General features: G+C 51.6%; 2 protein-coding genes across 7 annotated transcripts; one reads left to right on the forward strand and one right to left on the reverse strand.

The window, feature by feature from the left end:
* Window positions 1-321: 321 nt before the first annotated feature.
* On the reverse strand, window positions 322-13,239 carry ZSCAN25 (zinc finger and SCAN domain containing 25). 6 transcript variants are annotated; one of them, XM_061209330.1, is made up of 8 exons: window positions 13,049-13,205; window positions 12,138-12,262; window positions 10,608-11,729; window positions 9,259-9,460; window positions 8,565-8,656; window positions 6,714-6,840; window positions 1,602-2,473; window positions 339-412 (listed from the first exon to the last, which is right to left on the reverse strand). In XM_061209330.1, the coding sequence occupies exons 3-7, from the start codon at window positions 11,058-11,060 to the stop codon at window positions 1,641-1,643; spliced, it is 1,707 nt and encodes a 568-aa protein (XP_061065313.1). In that variant the 5' UTR covers window positions 11,061-11,729; window positions 12,138-12,262; window positions 13,049-13,205; the 3' UTR covers window positions 339-412; window positions 1,602-1,640. The 6 variants fall into 6 exon arrangements, 5 of the variants coding, with proteins under 5 accessions (XP_061065312.1, XP_061065314.1, XP_061065311.1 ...); XR_009703380.1 differs by having other exon boundaries at window positions 386-412; window positions 509-2,473; XM_061209329.1 differs by lacking the exon at window positions 13,049-13,205 and adding an exon at window positions 13,224-13,239 and having other exon boundaries at window positions 322-2,473.
* Window positions 12,908-13,543, forward strand: LOC133104254 (basic proline-rich protein-like). The gene has a single exon (XM_061209887.1). The coding sequence runs from the start codon at window positions 12,908-12,910 to the stop codon at window positions 13,541-13,543; it is 636 nt and encodes a 211-aa protein (XP_061065870.1).
* The last annotated feature ends 2,582 nt before the right edge of the window (window positions 13,544-16,125 follow it).

Here is a 16,125-nt window from a genome sequence, read left to right on the forward strand (position 1 = left end):
ACTGCAGCGCGGTCCAGGCTAGTTAGGCAGTTTCCAGAATGTCCAAGAGAAAGGAAAACCTTTAACGACGGCAAAATAATATAAGAAAGCTTAAACACGTTTACAAACACTGCATCTTCTCATTTTTTAAAAAATGTGGTTTTTTGATGCCTACAAACATCTTTGTTTTTCCTAAATTGGCACTCATGCAAAACAGACTGCTACCGTCTCATCATCTCCAGGTGGCCCTGAGGACCCCAAGTACCTCTCAGATGACAAGGACCGAGATGCACTGAGGACGGAGGTGATTCAGGAACAAGAGGTAGGTGGTGGCGAATGCATTTCAGGGCCAGCTGACAGGACTGAGGCACAGGCTCAGATGCCAGGTCCAGAGGGTCCAGGGGAGCAGCCACGGGTTCCACTTTGGGTGGTTCTGAAGATCAAATACATTGACCAACACGTAAGCTCCACGAGGACAGGGATTGCCCACCCCACCTCCACATCCCGCCTATTTTATTCGCTGATGTACCTCAAGCACCTAGAAGAGTTCTTGGCACACTGTCGGGCCTCAATAAATATTTGTGGAACGAGTCAAGTGAGAAAACAGGGAAGCAGCGCATTTTATATATTGTAAAGTGCCATCAAATATAGGGTATTAATACTAGTTCACCTTTTGGCCTTAACATTTAATTAGAATTTTATACAGACCTGGATGTTTTTTAAAATACTCTCATGTTTATACAGTGATCAACAGCAAAATATTAATTTCCTAACAGATGTGTGGAGAGTTGTTATTGTTCAAGGAGTAATGGAATGGGGAAACTACCAGCGAGAGTACACTGTCACAGAGACAAAGGGGGCCGCAAATAAAGTAAAATAAAGGAGGCTGCCTGAGCGACCCCAGCTGGGAGGAAAAGATCAGGCACCTGGAGGGGCAGGGCGGGAGCGCAGAATGGGCCTGCGAGGACTTCCTCTCGCTCGGCACTCGCTGTGAAGGGAACTGAGGGCGCTCTGCGTTACTAACGAGTCTGCTTCCAGGGCCCAATCACAAGCTCCAGGGGAATGAGGTCTCATCTGCCTCGTTCACTGCGCTCCCAGCACCAGGCGCACAGGAGGTGTTATTTACTTAACAAATAAATATCTGTTACATGGAAAAGAGAATTGGGGGAAGGAAGGGAGACAGAGCTAATGTTCTTGCAGGGACACAGCCCTCAGAAAAACGAGGTTCAAGCTGCCGACACGGGACAAGATGTCACCTTGACAACCAGACTCGCTCAGGAGGTGGACGTGAACATCCACGGAAGGAGAAAAACCGGGACCTGAACTGCAACTCGGGATACCGCTTCCTCAAAAAGGGTAAGAGAAAGTACGAGCACCACTTGGGCAGGAGACGCGAGATGCTGTGCCCTCTGGCCTCTCAAATAAACCAGGCCTCTCCCCTCCCCCATGTTTGAAACGAGTGGAAAGAAAATGGGTGAAAGCGCCTCTCTGCCCCCAACGTCCCTCGACGCCCCCAACGTCCCTCGACGCCCCCAACCCTTCAGTGAGTAAAGGGGGGGCGCATCCTCCAACGAGGTCTCCCTCCGCCTGGTGGTTCCAGAAGGCCCCGCCTTCCCCGGCACCTTCTGTGAGCAAAAGAGGGGCATTTCGGCCGGGCGCCCTCACTGCGCTGGGGTCTCCTGGCGATGCTGCGTTTTCTGGTGCCGGTTGAGGATGGACCGCTGGTTGAAGCTCCGGCCGCAGGCGGCGCAGCAATAGGGCTTCTCCCCCGTGTGGATCCTCTGGTGCCTGACCAGCCGCTCCCCCTTGCTGAACCGCTTCCCGCACACCTGGCAGCCGTAGGGCTTCTCCCCGGTGTGGGCGCGCCGGTGCACGGCCAGGCTGGCGTTCCTGCTGAAGCGCTTGCCGCACTCGCAGGTGTAGGGCTTCTCCCCGGTGTGCGTCCGCCGGTGCACCTGCAGGTGCTGCCGGCGGCTGAAGCTCTTCCAGCAGTCCCCGCACTGGAAGGGCTTCTCGCCCGTGTGGCTCCTCTGGTGGACCTCCAGGTGGTGCCGCTGGCTGAAGGTCTTCCAGCACTCGCCGCACGCGTACGGCCGCCTGCCCAGGTGGGTCCGCTGGTGCTTCAGGAGGTACTCACGCAGCGCGAAGCCTTTCCCGCACTCCCCGCAGCCGTAGGACTTGTCTTCTTCGTGGGTCCGCTGGTGTCTGACCAGATTTGAGCTCCGACTGAAGCCTTTTCCGCACTCGGGGCACTGGAAAGGCTTCCAGAAGGAGCTGTGGGTCTTGAGGTCGTCAGGCAGGGGGGCAATGCCGCGCTGGGGAGGGGGCGGCCCGGGCGCGTTTCCCACCGAGCTCCCGGCCTCCTGCTCACAGGTTCTTCCGAGCTCCGGGACCTGGAGAGAGGCTTCCCCAAACCTCTCTGCCGGCCCCTGAGCAGGCGGCCCCTTGGGGTCTGCCGGCTGGGTCTTCGCCTCCTTTTCCTTGCTCCCCAGGCCTACAGGACAAAGGAGATACAGATCGATACTGAAACAGATCTGAAGGTAAACTTCCATGTTAGAACCTGGCTTCTAAGGGTGTCCCACTAACAATTTCTTCTTTTTTCCTTTAACCAACAACCTCAGTACATTTGACTTTCTCTGACTCTAAAACCAGACATTCCTTTACTTCTTTCCATCTGTTACGGACTGTTTGTGTTCCCTCCCAAATTCACAGGTTGAAGCTCTAAGCCCCCAGGTGCTGCTATTAGGAGGTGAGGCCTTTGGGCACTAATTAGGTGAGGGCATGAGGGTGGAGCCCGCAGGATAGGATTATGTCCTCTAAGAAGAAAAGCCAGAGCTGGCTCTCTGCACACACAGAGGTCATGTGAGCATGAACCCTCATGATGGGATTAAGGTCCTTATAAAAAAAAGGAAGAGACACAAGATGTCTCTCTGCCTCCGCCACGTGATGACACGGCAAGAAGGTGGCCACCCATGAACCAGGAAGAGAGGCCCTCACCAGACAACAAATATGCCAGCAACTGGATCCTGGACTTGCCGGCCTCCAGAACTGTGAGATGTAAATGTCTGTTGTCTAAGCTGCCTACTCTCTGGTATTTTGTTACAGCGGCCCAAGCTCAGACAATCTCCATGCCCTTTTGCAGAATAGTCTGCTAAATTTTAATGCCCTCCCTCTTAACTTCCTACTAAGTCAGACTTTGCTTTCCTTCAAAATCCAACTCAGTGTTTTCCTCTAAGGAACTTGCCCCGATTACTGCCCCATCCTGGGTCTCGTCAGCACATATACTCAATTAGCACCGTTTATTTCACACTTACTTACGAGTGACCTTGTTGCACGTGCTATTCTACAGTCATCTGAGATGTCCAGCTTCCCCAGGATCACAGGCCTGTTTCAGCAACGGGGAGCTCCCGGCACTTCACGTCCTCCCTCAGCTCAGTGTCCCTGCTCGCGCTGTGCCCTCCACCTCACCCTGTTTTATGCACCTGGGTCTCTGGGAGCCTGGCACAGGGACTGACTCAGGGGAGACGCTTCATGGCTGCCGGATGAGTGAATGAACCCGGTGTGTAGCAGACCACCTCTACAGCGGCGTATCTATTAGGACGGAAACGCCCTCTACAAGCCCTTCCTCTGATCCCTCTTATGCGCTCTCTAAATTAACAGCTGTTTACAGAAGATCGAGAGGAAGAGAAGGAGAAGAGAGGAAAGAGGGACTAGGGAGCAAAGAAGCCAAAAAGAAAAGAAGAGGGAAATGACAGGTGATGCTTAAACGGGAAAGAGTCCTTTCAGGCAAGCCCATTAAAAGATAAAGAGAGGGACTTCCCTGGTGGCACAGTGGTTAAGAATCGTCCTGCCAGGGGACTTCCCTGGTGGCGCAGTGGTTAAGAATCCGCCTGCCAATTCAGGGGACATGGGTTCAACCCCTGGTCCAGGAAGATCCCACATGCCGCGAAGCAACTAAGCCCATGCACCACAACTGCTGAGCCTGCACTCTGGAGCCCCCGAGACACAACTACTGAGCCCATGTGCCACAACTACTGAAGCCCGTGCGCCTAGAGCCCGTGCTCTGCAACAAGAGAGGCCACCGCAATGAGAAGCCTGTGCACCACAACGAAGAGTAGCCCCCTCTCTCCGCAACTAGAGAAAGCCCACACTTAGCAACAAAGACCCAACGCAGCCAAAAATAGTAAATAAATTTATTAAAAAAAAAAAAAAAGAATCCGCCTGCCAATGCAGGGGACATGGGTTCGAGCCCTGCTCCGGGAAGATCCGACACGCCACAGAGCAGCTAAACCCATGCACCACAACTACTGAGCCTGTGCTCTAGAGCCCGCGAGCCACAACTACTGAGCCCACAAGCCACAACTACTGAAGCCCGCGTGCCTAGAGCCCGTGCTCCACAACGAGAAGCCACCGCAATGAGAAGCCCGCGCACCACAACAAAGAGTAGCCCCCGCTCGCCGCAACTAGAGAAAGCCCGTGCGCAGCAACGAAGACCCAACGCAGCCAAAAATAAATTAATTTTTAAAAAATAAAAGATAAAGGGAAACAGGATATTTCATGCCTCGTGATGTGATAAAATATGAAGGACACAGCTCTCACTTCTGATGTATTCTTTTATTTTGCACCTTTCACAAAAGTAAGTGTGCAAAACATAAAGAGCTGAAAAAATTTTCATAATGAAGATGACCATTAAATATCAGCCACTTCAAGAAATAACATCACCAGCACCCAGAAGCCCCTCCCATGCCCTCCGGTGACTGGAGACACCATCCTACCCCCAGGGTAATGTGTTATCCAGGCTTTTATCACCATAAAGTATTTTTGCCTGTTCCCAAACTTTACATATTTGATTCACACATTGTGTCTGTGTGATTCACCTATATCGTGGTGTAGCTATAGTTGCACTACATTCTTTCTCATCAGTGTGTGATGTTATACTGTTAGAGTATATTACACTCTACTTATTAATCTGGCTGATATTCATCTGGGTAGTTTCCAGGTTTCAGGTGTTATGAACAGCAAATTAAAATTAAATGCAATGCATGAACCTAACTGGACGTGGGGAAATGTGAGTATGAGCTAGATATCATGTATCATGGAATTTATGTTTATTTTCTCAGGCCCAATCCTAGACAGATGTCAGTGCAAGAGCTGCAATCACGTGGGAAGAACTCTCAGGAAGACTCAAGGTTGAGACGGCTAGAGGATGCTATGCTTGGGAAGCGGACCTCCGGCTCACCCAGTCTCAGCGTAAACGTTACGGAAGTACGTGGGTTGTTTTGAAACAGCGAGCGGATAAGAGGACAAGCATAAATCCAGAGTCTCTAGAACAGTCAGAATGGCAAGGAGGGTGTAAAAACTTGCTGGGAACACAGTGGCGTCCTTGGCAGAGGCCCGTCCCCAGCGCCAGGATGAAGGCGCTAGGATGCTGGCACCTCCATGGGTGCACCACGCACGGCTCCTGCGCTCTGCATTTACCTCGGAGGGGTTCCACGTCCTTTGCCATCACAGAAATCGCACATCTCTTCATCATGGGTGACAGCCTTGTACTGGACCCAGGCCTCCCGAGCCCCCCCCCCCAGTATACTGCCACTGACACTACTCTGTGATGACCGCTAGTCAAAAAATCCACATTTAACTTTACAGTCGGCCCTCCGTATCCAACCTTCCTCATCCGTAGATTCAACCAACAGCAGATCATGCGGGACTGTAGTACGTATTCATTGAAAAAACTCCACGTGTAAGTGGACCCACACAGATCAAACCTCTGTTGTTAATGGGTCGACTGTACGATACTTTTGCATGTTTTAAGATGAAACATGTTTTAACATGAAAAAGGACCAGGAGACATCAGTACAGGTGAGTGGTCAGCACATGACTTACAAAGAAGTGATGAGAGGAGGAAGGAGAGAATCAGAGGGAACACAGGAGGGGGCCCTTTGCAGCCACGGTTCCCCTCTCCCCACCGCCCACCCCATCCAAGCCGCGGGGCTGTCAGCCCTCGTCCCTAGCCCCCCGCAGTGTTCACCGGCTGTCCCCGGGGGGCCCTCAGTGCGCACTTCCCAGGCTCACCCTTCCCTCCTACCTTCTCCTGCTGCTCCTCCCCCAGAAGCACCTTTCCTCCCAGCTCTGGCCCCAGGTAAAACCCGGCTGCCACCTGAGACGCCCGGCCGGGGCCCTGCTTGCTCTGCAACACCAGCCCACACCAGCCCCTCCCACTGCTGAGATCCCACTGCAGCCCCGTGCCCTCCTGCACCCACACACTGTGGGCTCCGAGGTTTCAGGAACGTCAGTCCTGCCCCAACACAGAACTGCTAACGTGGGGCCTGCACACAAGGGAGCGCTCCATAAACACAGGCTGGTGAAAGAGATCAGAGGATCCCTCTTTTGCTGCTTTTCTCTTGCTCTCAAGCCCTCAGTCCCCTTCAACCACAGACACGGCAGGAGCTCGTTCAGGGCATCCTAAAGACCGACCTGTCTCATTTCAGCCAGAATAACTACCTCGTGTTTTCTTGTTCCTTGTCTGCTCCTCTCCTGACCCAGGAAAGCACCTCGCCAGCTCCTTACGTGCCTTGGTCCACGTGCTTTCCGCAGACCCATTTACTCATCTGCCATGATATTCCCTTCCTTTATCAGTAGCATCAGGTTCTGAAATCTGGGGCAAGGACAAGAGCCCTGACCTACAGCTTTCAAAGCTCCTCAGTTTCTTACCTCCGGGATGGAAACAGTCTTACCTGGAGGTGAGACCCCGCAGTCCTGGGGTTCCACGTACTCCCCAAGGCAGTCTATCTGGGCTGGGGTCACGTGCCTCCACTCCTCCTCGGGGAAAGCCAGGGCCATGTCTTTAAATGGGCCCAACCCCTGAAACAGCACAGGAGATGGCTATGGATAAAGAAATAATCCCAAGGTAGGAGCAGTGGAAAAGCAGAGAGACACAGGGGACAACACTCCAGGGCAGAACAGAGCAGGAAGACAGAAAGAACGCGGGTCCCTAGATGGTTCCGAGTGGGACCAGAAGTGCCTCCCTCTCGACAGTTTAATGGCAGAGAACGATGGACTTCTCTGAGCCACTGTACTTTTGAGCCTCTGCTGCAGCCACTTGGCTGGTACCCAACAACTGCGGCCTCTAACTTCCACCGTTCAATCACCTCCACTCGATCCTCATGTTTGATGGAGACCGGGGGCTCCTGTTTAGCCCCTCAACCAGAACTGCCTTTCCCTCAGAGATAAGTAAAAACTCGGGCTGGCCCTGCCTTAAGAACAACGCTGTGTTGAAATCAATGTGTCGTCGTCATGACACCGTGAAGAAGAACTACTATGGTAGAAGGAGAGGGTCTGACCAAATTCAAAAACTTTGATGCCCTTTCTTCATCTCCTCTAAACAATATGTTTAGAAAACAGAAACAGCAAACAGCACAGGCATCAACCCTTGCCCAAATACTGCTTTAGTGAGCTCAAACTTGAGTCACTTCTGGGAATTCCCTGGTGGTCCAGTGGTTAGGACTGCGCTTTCACTGCTGAGGGCCCAGGTTCAGTCCCTGGTCAGGGAACTAAGATCCCAGAAGCCACGTGGCGCGGCCAAAAAAAACCCCCAAAAACTGGAATCACTTCTTTTTTCCCGCCAAATGACATCTTTTCTTCTATAAGGAGCTCTTCACTTTAAGACTCAATGTGCCCTTCAGGAAAGTGCCACAGTGGAAATCCCCCACCTCCCGGGGAACACTGGGCATCCCATGGGAGAGATTTTCACCATGGCGGAAGCGCCCCACCTGCGCTCCGGTGACCCCCATCTGTGGCAGGCCGAGAAGTGCTAACAAGGCCAAAACTCCTGGAGCGGCCACAGGAGGGGCCAGAGAGACCACTCGGCTCGGGGCTCCTGGGAGCGCCCACGCGAGTCGCTTCCCTCCTGCTGACACGGGGGGAGGATGGGGTCCAGAGGAAGAGCAGCCGCAGAAGTATCCATAAAGCGTATCCACAACGGGCTACTGATCTCCCGGCCATCCACCACACCCTCCATCACGCCTCTGGCACTTCCACCACTAACGCCTTCCTCCTCACAATTACCAGAGTAATACTGAGTCGATGGAGGAAAAAAAAGAAAAAAAAACAAAGAGTAATCCAAATGAGTGAACTGAGCCTCATGCCTAGACCCTAAGGCAGGGGTCCCCAAACCCCGGACCGGTACCGGACCGCGGCCTGTTAGGAACCGGGCCGCACAGCAGGAGGTGAGCGGCGAGTGAGTGAAGCTTCATCTGCCGCGCCCCATCGCTCCCCATCGCTCCCCGTCGCTCCCCATCGCTCAAATTACCGCCTGAACCATCCCCCCACAGCCATCCGTGGAAAACTTGTCCTCCACGAAACCGGTCCCTGGTGCCAAAAAGGTTGGGGACCGCTGGCATAAGGCTCAGTTCAAATTAATAACTGAGGATGTAAAGTGGAGAGAACGAAGCTGTCACATCCATCAGAACAAGAAAGGTAGGATAATCCAACTCTGCGGATGGTGCTCTGCTGCGAGGAGAAATCGTGGGGAAGGTGAGCCTCATTCGAAGCGACATCGCGATCCCTGAAGAGCAGTCGCAGCTCACCTGGGATCCAGCTGGAAGGAAACCCACTGCCATCTCCTGGTCTCTGGTGCTCACTGCAGGGAGGCCAGGACCAGCCTGAAGAACCGGCAGAGCTGAGCAGGGAAATAAACCAGGAGCAGGATTAGCGCTGCCCTGCAGGAGCTCGTTCACAGGCGTCTAGTGCCTGACACGAAGAACCCCAGGAACCATAAGGAGACTCCAGACAGGTAGGTGTGGGTGGACCCTGCCCTGTTCTCAGCTGGGAAGAAGGGCCCAGCCCAATATGCGCTGCCCTTCAGGGCTGTTCACGCTCCCAAGTCACACTATGGCAATAACCCTCCTTGAGATTCAGCAACCCAGTAAGTCACATGTTACTTTTAGGGATTCAGTTCATCTGCCCACTTACAAAAAATATCCCTACATGTCAGCTACATATTTCCTGGCAGTTTCTAGAAGGGATGTGAGGGAAAGGAGAAGAAATGATAAGAGGGCGTGATACCAGATATCCCCCGCAGAAATCAGGAGATCGAGCTATAGAAAACAATTTCACTTCATCTGTTTCCTACTGAAGTCCAGGAAGTAGCCAGGAAAACTCAGAACTGCACGCTACAGGTAACTTAGTTTATCAACTGCAGGGTTTGTAAAGGAAAGGGGAGGGGGCCGGGCACGAAGCACCCTTTTCTGTGCCCTTTCTTCCTTGCTGCTTGCATCTTACCCTGCTCCTGGAAGGCCTGCGTCCCCTCTCCAGGGTCCTGGGTGAGATGCTCCTCAGTGCCTTGGTCGAGGCCTTGAATTCCTTCCCCATGGGGCAGCCCCCACTCGGGCTTGACCTCCACTGGCCCCAGGTGGACACTTGGTTCCCAAGGACCTCTGCAAAGTGCTGTCTCCTCCTGCTCTCCTTGCACATGGCATGGAACCTAAGAACAGGCCCCAACACCTATTAGAATGAGGGCTGCATAAGGCTGTTATGAAAGGAGTTGAATTAAAACCTAAAAAAGAGACCCATTGCAGCTGCAGGGGGGAAAAAAGACAAGCCGGCTCAGCTCTTCCCCAGGACATGAGTGAGAAGGTGAAAAGGAGGCTAAACTGTCTTTATCAGGCGCTGAGCAACTTCTATGCATCCATGCCATTTTACAAGGGTCCCTTCTGCCCACCTCAATACTGATCAAATTCCACCATGAACAGTATCACAGAGAGATGTTATTATTATTCCAATGAGAACTTTAGCCCAAAACACTCACTATTAGAAAAAAGATTCCCCAGTTACAGATGCTGAAAGTAAAAAATACAAAGCCTGGACTGTGCAGTGAATCAGTGAGAAAAAAACTGCTCTAGAAATAGCAAGGAAAACCAGAACTCACAAGAACAGGCCTTTCCTGGTCCACTTTTAAGCTCCTTGGTAGGGAGTAAAAAAACAAAACAACTCTTTTAGGACTATACAGGAAGTCAGGGGTGACTGCGGTGGGAAAAGGGAGAACAAAATGAAGACAGATTGTTACCTGCAAGCAAAACGGTAACGTCAGTCCTGCCCTCTCTTTCCCAGACGGCAACTGGGAAACTGTAGCAGAGATGGACAGACACATGGCCAGAGTCCCAAGGGAGCATCTGAGATGCAAAGTCACTCACTACGTGAGCCGTCTGAGCCAACGTCCCAGACGTGGAAACGGCACTGTTCCAGACAACGCTTCTCGGGAAGAATACTCACCAAGTGGAATTCCGGAATTCCCTGCATCCCCACATGCATCTCTGCCCAAAGAGGAATGAGTCTACCAGGGCCCTTGAAATAGATCACAGCTGCCTTCTTTGGACCCGAGGCTCACAAGGGAAATATGGCCAGGCCTCTGCCCTGATGACCAAAAAAGGAGCTGACAGTCCTTCCACCGGCCCTGAGTCTTCCCTGCGAATGGCTTTCCTTGCTGAAAACTCCTCTGCCCTCCACAAAGTACCCCAGATGGTCTGGGAGCAGAGGAGGGAGATTCTGCGCCTCATCCACTCCCACTGCTTCCTCAAACCTCTCGCTTCCCGCACCAACAGAACGAGACCCACATCCCCCTTCTCACCCACCGCCTTGGCCTCCAGGGCTCCCTCCGTGAAGCCCTCCACCACGGCCACAAGGGCCTTGCCGCTCTCCGGGCTGTGCTCCCGAATCCAGGCGTAGAACTCCCGGGGCAGGATGGTCAGGAACTGCTCCAGCACCAGCAGCTCCAGGATCTGCTCCTTGGTGTGCAGCTCGGGCCGCAGCCACTGGCGACAGAGCTCCTGCAGCTCCCTGAGGGCCTCCTGGGGACCAGCCGCCTCCTGGTAGCGGAACTGCCGAAACCTCAGGCGAAAAGTCTCCGGGCTGGGGCCTTCCCTCGCCCTGCCCCATGGCAACTCTCTCTCCAGTTTTACCACAGGGACACCCATTTGCTGCTGACGATCTTCTGCCATCCCTGGACACTCTTTAAGCATCTTCACACCCCCTCCCAGAAGACTGAGGGTCTGTTGGGAAGACCAGACGGACAATGAGAACGGCATAAATAAAACACAGGGAAGGTCAGGTCATCCCAGTTCTGTCTCTACGTCAATGAAATTAGGACTTAGCTTATATGCACAAATAGCTTAAAATCTCAAGAGAGAGACAACACTACAATCATAGAAAAATATAAGACGGGTTATAACTAAGTTAGTCACCAGGGCCCACTCTTCCAACACTAAATATACATTTGACATGTATCTATGCCTGACCCACAGAAACTAGAAATAAAACAGAGAACAAGATAGACAAGGTGCTTGCCCTTTGAAACTCACATACTGGTACAGCAGACAGGAAAAAAAAAAAAATTAGGGAATTCCCTGGTGGTCCAGTGGTTAGGATTCCGCGCTTTCACTGCCGAGGGAACAAGTTCAGTACCTGGTGGGGGAAACTAAGATCCCCGCAAGCCCCGTGCGCTTGGCCAAAAAAAATTAAACAAATAAATTTAAATTATAAATGGGGATAAGTTCTAAAAAGGAAGTAAGGAGGGTGTTAATGGGGACAATCAACTTGGAGACTTGGGGACTTCCCTGGTGGTCCAGTGGCCGAGGCTCCTCGCTCCCAGTGCAGGGGGCCTGGTTTCGATCCCTGGTCGGGGAACTAGATCCCACTTGCCACAACTAAAGATCCCCCACATGGCAACGAAGATCCCGCGTGCCGCAGCTAAGACCCTGTGCAGCCAAATAAATAAATATTTAAAAAAACAAAAAACAAAAGAAAACTTGGAGACTTGGAGAAGGCTTTTCTGAATAAACAGTGCTTAGGCTAAGACCCAACGAATGAATGAGATGAGTCAATCATTGAAAGAGCATTCCAGGCAAAAGCCTTGGGGCTAGAAATTACTCTGCAGTCTGAGAACAAGCCCCAGTGCAGTGTGGCTTCAGCAGGGTGAGGGAGGGAAAGAGCTCAGAGGCAGGCGGAAACCAGACTATCGAGGGCCTGGGCACACACTAAGAATTATAGGCTTTACTCTTATTCCTTATTTTAGTGGGGAGATACGTGTTCTTCAAAGGTCACTCTGCCTGGGAAGTGTCAATAGAGAATAGATAAGAAGGGTCAAGAAGGGAAACTGCACTTACCGTGGTCCAAGCAGGAGATAAGCGACTTAGATCAGTGTGGTGACAAAGAAGCAGACAAAGTCAAGACATCTGGGAGGTAAAACCAATAGACTTGCTGGTGGCTAGGATGTGACGGTGTACTCAGCCTAAAGAAAACAACAGAACAATATATATATCATTACTATAATTGATCAAAAGATTTCTAACTTGTGTAGGCTTTACCATTCATAAAGCATGTGAGCACATACTCTCATTTAATACTTACAACCATCCTACCGGGTGAGTACTACTTCCCCTGCTTTTCAGAAACTGAAGACGTAAGAGGTTAGATTGCAGGCCAGCGTCGGCCTCCCAAAACATATGGTATAGATGAGAAACATGGGAGGCCAAAAAGACAGAAAGGTTTATGCAGGTTCAAGTACTCATGAGAAAGAAGAGGCTTGTAGTAGACTTGGGGCGGGGGATGGGGATCACTCTAAAGGAAGCAGAGAATAAGCAATTGGCAGTTATGTACGTCCCAAGTGTCTGCTTAATATTCTACTGGAAGTTTCTGTATCTACCTATCTTTCTTAAATCTATTTACATTTTCAGTCTATTCATTTTCTCTGCTGCATCAATTGAGATTTCTCTTTCCTGGCTTTCTAGCTATTGCATTTGTTCATGGTTGCGTTTACCGCATTGTAGTACGAATGTTTACCCCTGTGTCTCCCTCCGTCTGCCAGATTCCCTTTAGTCAGGAAAGGTCCTCATTCATCTTTTACCCTTAGCCCTTGACAAACAGGCGTCCTCCCATGGTTTCTTTAAATGAGCGTCTGTTTCTAAAACGACCACTTGCACTCTTCACAGTGTTCCGCTTTGGTTCAAGAGATCAGGGTCGTGGACACTCCTCCGTTAAGGCAACCCTGGCCGGGCGGGATCAGCCTGGCTCCTACCTGAGCCCAGCGCGGTGCGGCCCCCCGAGTCCCGACCCGCAAAGCCTCGGTGCCGCGGGAGTCAGCTCCGGGGAGACGCGCCGCCCGCAGCGACAGCCTCGCAGCCGCCGAGGCCCGCAGCAGGCCCACAGCCCGGCCCCGGCTCCCCGGCCACTTCCGCCCCGCAACCCCGCACCTGTGCCGGGCTCGCCCGGGCCCGCAGCGGACCGGAAGTGGCCGACGGACGCTGTCAGACAGGTGCGTCAAGGAAAGGCCCCTTCCGTTTCCCCTCTAGGACTCTCGGAGGCCGGTGCGTCTCGATGGTCGCTCGTCCCCGGGGACCGTTCGGGAGCGCGCGCTGGACCACCAGGGGCTCCTCCCCCGCCTACCTACTCCCCTCGAGGCTCGCGGTCACCAAGCCCCTTTGCGCCTCCGTGCCTTTGCACCTGCGTTCCCCCGGTGGGAAGGACCCTCCGGACGCACCGCCGGGTACCGCGCCTCCCTCAAAGGCTTTAGAGCCCCGTCGGTCGACACGTGTTTATTGCAGCCTCCGGCGCTTTGCGCGAGGCTTAGGGGCGGAGGGTGATGGAGGGTAGCACCGAGTATTGTGGGTTCACATAAGGGGCCTCCACCCTGGGTAGTGTGTGGGGGCGTAGGCGTAGGCGCTAGTCAGGGAAGCCTTCCTGGAGGAGCCGGCACCTGAGCTCAGATTTGATGGATGGACCCAAGAGTGAGGTCAGGTGCCCCCAGCGGAGGGAGCACGACGAGCCCAGCAAATGGTGGGGACTGGTGGCTTTCCCGCACCCTCAGAGCCGCTAGAGCAGGCGGCTGAGCTAGGTAACCTGGAGGCAATGGGAAGCCGCGGAAAGATTTAAAGGGGGGAAGGGACCGATTTTAGAAAGATACTACAGAGAAACCTGCAAGAGAGACTGAGCAAGAGGCGAGGGAGGTGGGGAGATGAGACGACTGACTGTGGGTTAAACGAAGCTAAATAATGCAGTCCCCGAGAGAAAGGATGAGAGACCGGACTGGGGCAGTCGTGAGACTAGAGATGGCAAGGAGAGTTTGGATATCAAACATATTGGGAAAGTAAAATTGGCAAAGTTTAGGGATTGATTGGATCTGGAGGATGAGAGAGAAGGTGGAATCATTTAGTAAATGACAAAGGCCACATCTCATATCAGTAAGAATGGACTTTTAGAAAGCAGACAACTGGTTGGTCATCTGGAAGAAGGTAACATTGGGTCCATTCCTTATAGCACATGCCAGGGCAAAGTCCAGCCCTGCTCACAGGGTCTCCCATCCTTTTATATTACAAATTTCGTTATCAACCCATCTTGGAAATATTGTTGGCTAGCCTCCTCATTCACTAACATGCCCTCACATCCAAGAGGGACAAGGCTGAACCTTGTCATCCAGGACCAAGAGAAACAGCCTGATGGACTTAGTCTGTCTTGGAAAACTTAACTATACCTAGCGATATCAAAAACCATCGTTCAGCTTGCCATGGAGAAGACACAGGGAAGAAGGCATTCTGGAAGAGGCAAAGAGAGATTGGATCAGATCACAGGTTTCCAGGTCAGCCTTGGAAAAGAGAAAGGGGCTCCTCTGAACGGGGAAGGAAAGAATCAAAGATGGGTTACGGTCTAGGTTAGGGCTCAGCAAACTTTTTCTATGAAGGGCCAGATGGTAACTATCCTAGACAGAACACATAGTCTGTCGCCTGTTCTTCATTTTTACAATCCTTTAAAATGTAAAAACCATTCTTAGCTCACAGCCAGGGCTGGATTTGACACAAGGGCTGTAGTTTGCTTACCCCTGAAATAGATTATTTTAAAATTATTCTATAGAAGTGTTGAAGGAGCTCATTCTTAACCTCTTTTCTCAGTGATGTTACCTGCTGAGGGTGCAGGGGACAATGAGAGGTTGGAGCCTAAATAATGGAGTGAAGATTAGAATATCTGTTGTGAGGAATGATGTAGGAAAAAAATCATAGAATGAATGAAAAGATTGTCAAGCAACACTGAATGACTGATATTGAAAACAAAACAAAATAAGTGACAGAATCAATCCACACAATTGTCTATGCAGTCTGGGGGCTAAGAAAACAGCTGGATTAATCCAATATTAGGATTGGTCATAAGGATGATTATGAAAGGATGCCAAGGGGGAGGGAATGAGGGCTCTAGTGGGAGAAGGTTGTATTGAGTGACCATGGAGTCCAAGCTGAGTCGGGGAGGGACCGAAACCAACAAGAAAAACACGGAGACCTGAGGAATCAGAGGTTAGGATGAGGCCATGAAGCAGGTTTCAGGAATTTTTTCGGAAATGTTATAGGCAAACTAAGCATAAAACGCATTATCCTGTTTGTTTTCCATAAACAGAATCATACTATATTCTGTTCTGCTCTTTGCTTTTATTCAGTAAACAACATATCTTTCCACATCTACACATACTGATCTACCCCACTCTTTACCAGCTCTACAGTATTCCACTGTATGTTCTGTGTTCCCCATGATTTATAAAGCTTATCAGTGGACATTCAGGTGGTTTCCAGCATTCGGATTTACCAGAAACCTGGATGAACATTGTCATACAGAATTCCTTGTGGGGGAGTATTGAGTTTTCTTAAGTCTTGCAGAAGGTGGGTGACTGCGCTGTGCCGGGAGAGCGCGCAGGTTAGGCGTTCATAGTTACCGAACAGGAGGGAAAATTTCAAACATGCGCAAAAGCAGAGAGAAAAGTCTAATGAACACCTATCACGCAGCTTCAGCAGTTAACCGGCATGCAGCCATTCTCGTTCCATCCATGTCCTGCGCCTTGGCCTCCCCTGCTCAGTTAATCTGAAAGCAAATCCAGGTCTCAAGATGTCTCCTCCTCCAGGAAGCCCCCTTGAGCCCCCAGGGTGGGTCAGGTATCCGTTTTGGGCTTCTGCTCTCTGGGTTTCCCCCATCCCAGCCCTGACCATCTGTGATGTCAGCGTCTAAACGTCTGTCTCCCGGAGATTGGAGACAAGATGGCGGAGTAGAAGGACTTGAGCTCACCTCCTCTCACGAAAACATCAAAATCACAACTAACTGCTGAACAACCATCAACAA

Source organism: Eubalaena glacialis, chromosome 13 (assembly GCF_028564815.1).
Source record: "Eubalaena glacialis isolate mEubGla1 chromosome 13, mEubGla1.1.hap2.+ XY, whole genome shotgun sequence".
NCBI lineage: Eukaryota > Metazoa > Chordata > Mammalia > Artiodactyla > Balaenidae > Eubalaena > Eubalaena glacialis.

Bases quoted from the DNA above. Each gene is read 5' to 3' on its own strand.
- ZSCAN25 (XM_061209329.1), bottom strand. From the start codon at position 11,060: ATGCCGTTCTCATTGTCCGTCTGGTCTTCCCAACAGACCCTCAGTCTT. The intron at 9,461-10,607 runs GTGGGTGAGAAG...GCCTGTTCTTAG, and splicing joins GAGCCCTGGAGGCCAAGGCG to GTTCCATGCCATGTGCAAGG. The intron at 8,657-9,258 runs GTAAGATGCAAG...TTCCCTGCTCAG, and splicing joins GCAGGCCTTCCAGGAGCAGG to CTCTGCCGGTTCTTCAGGCT.
- LOC133104254 (XM_061209887.1), top strand. From the start codon at position 12,908: ATGGTTTCTTTAAATGAGCGTCTGTTTCTAAAACGACCACTTGCACTC.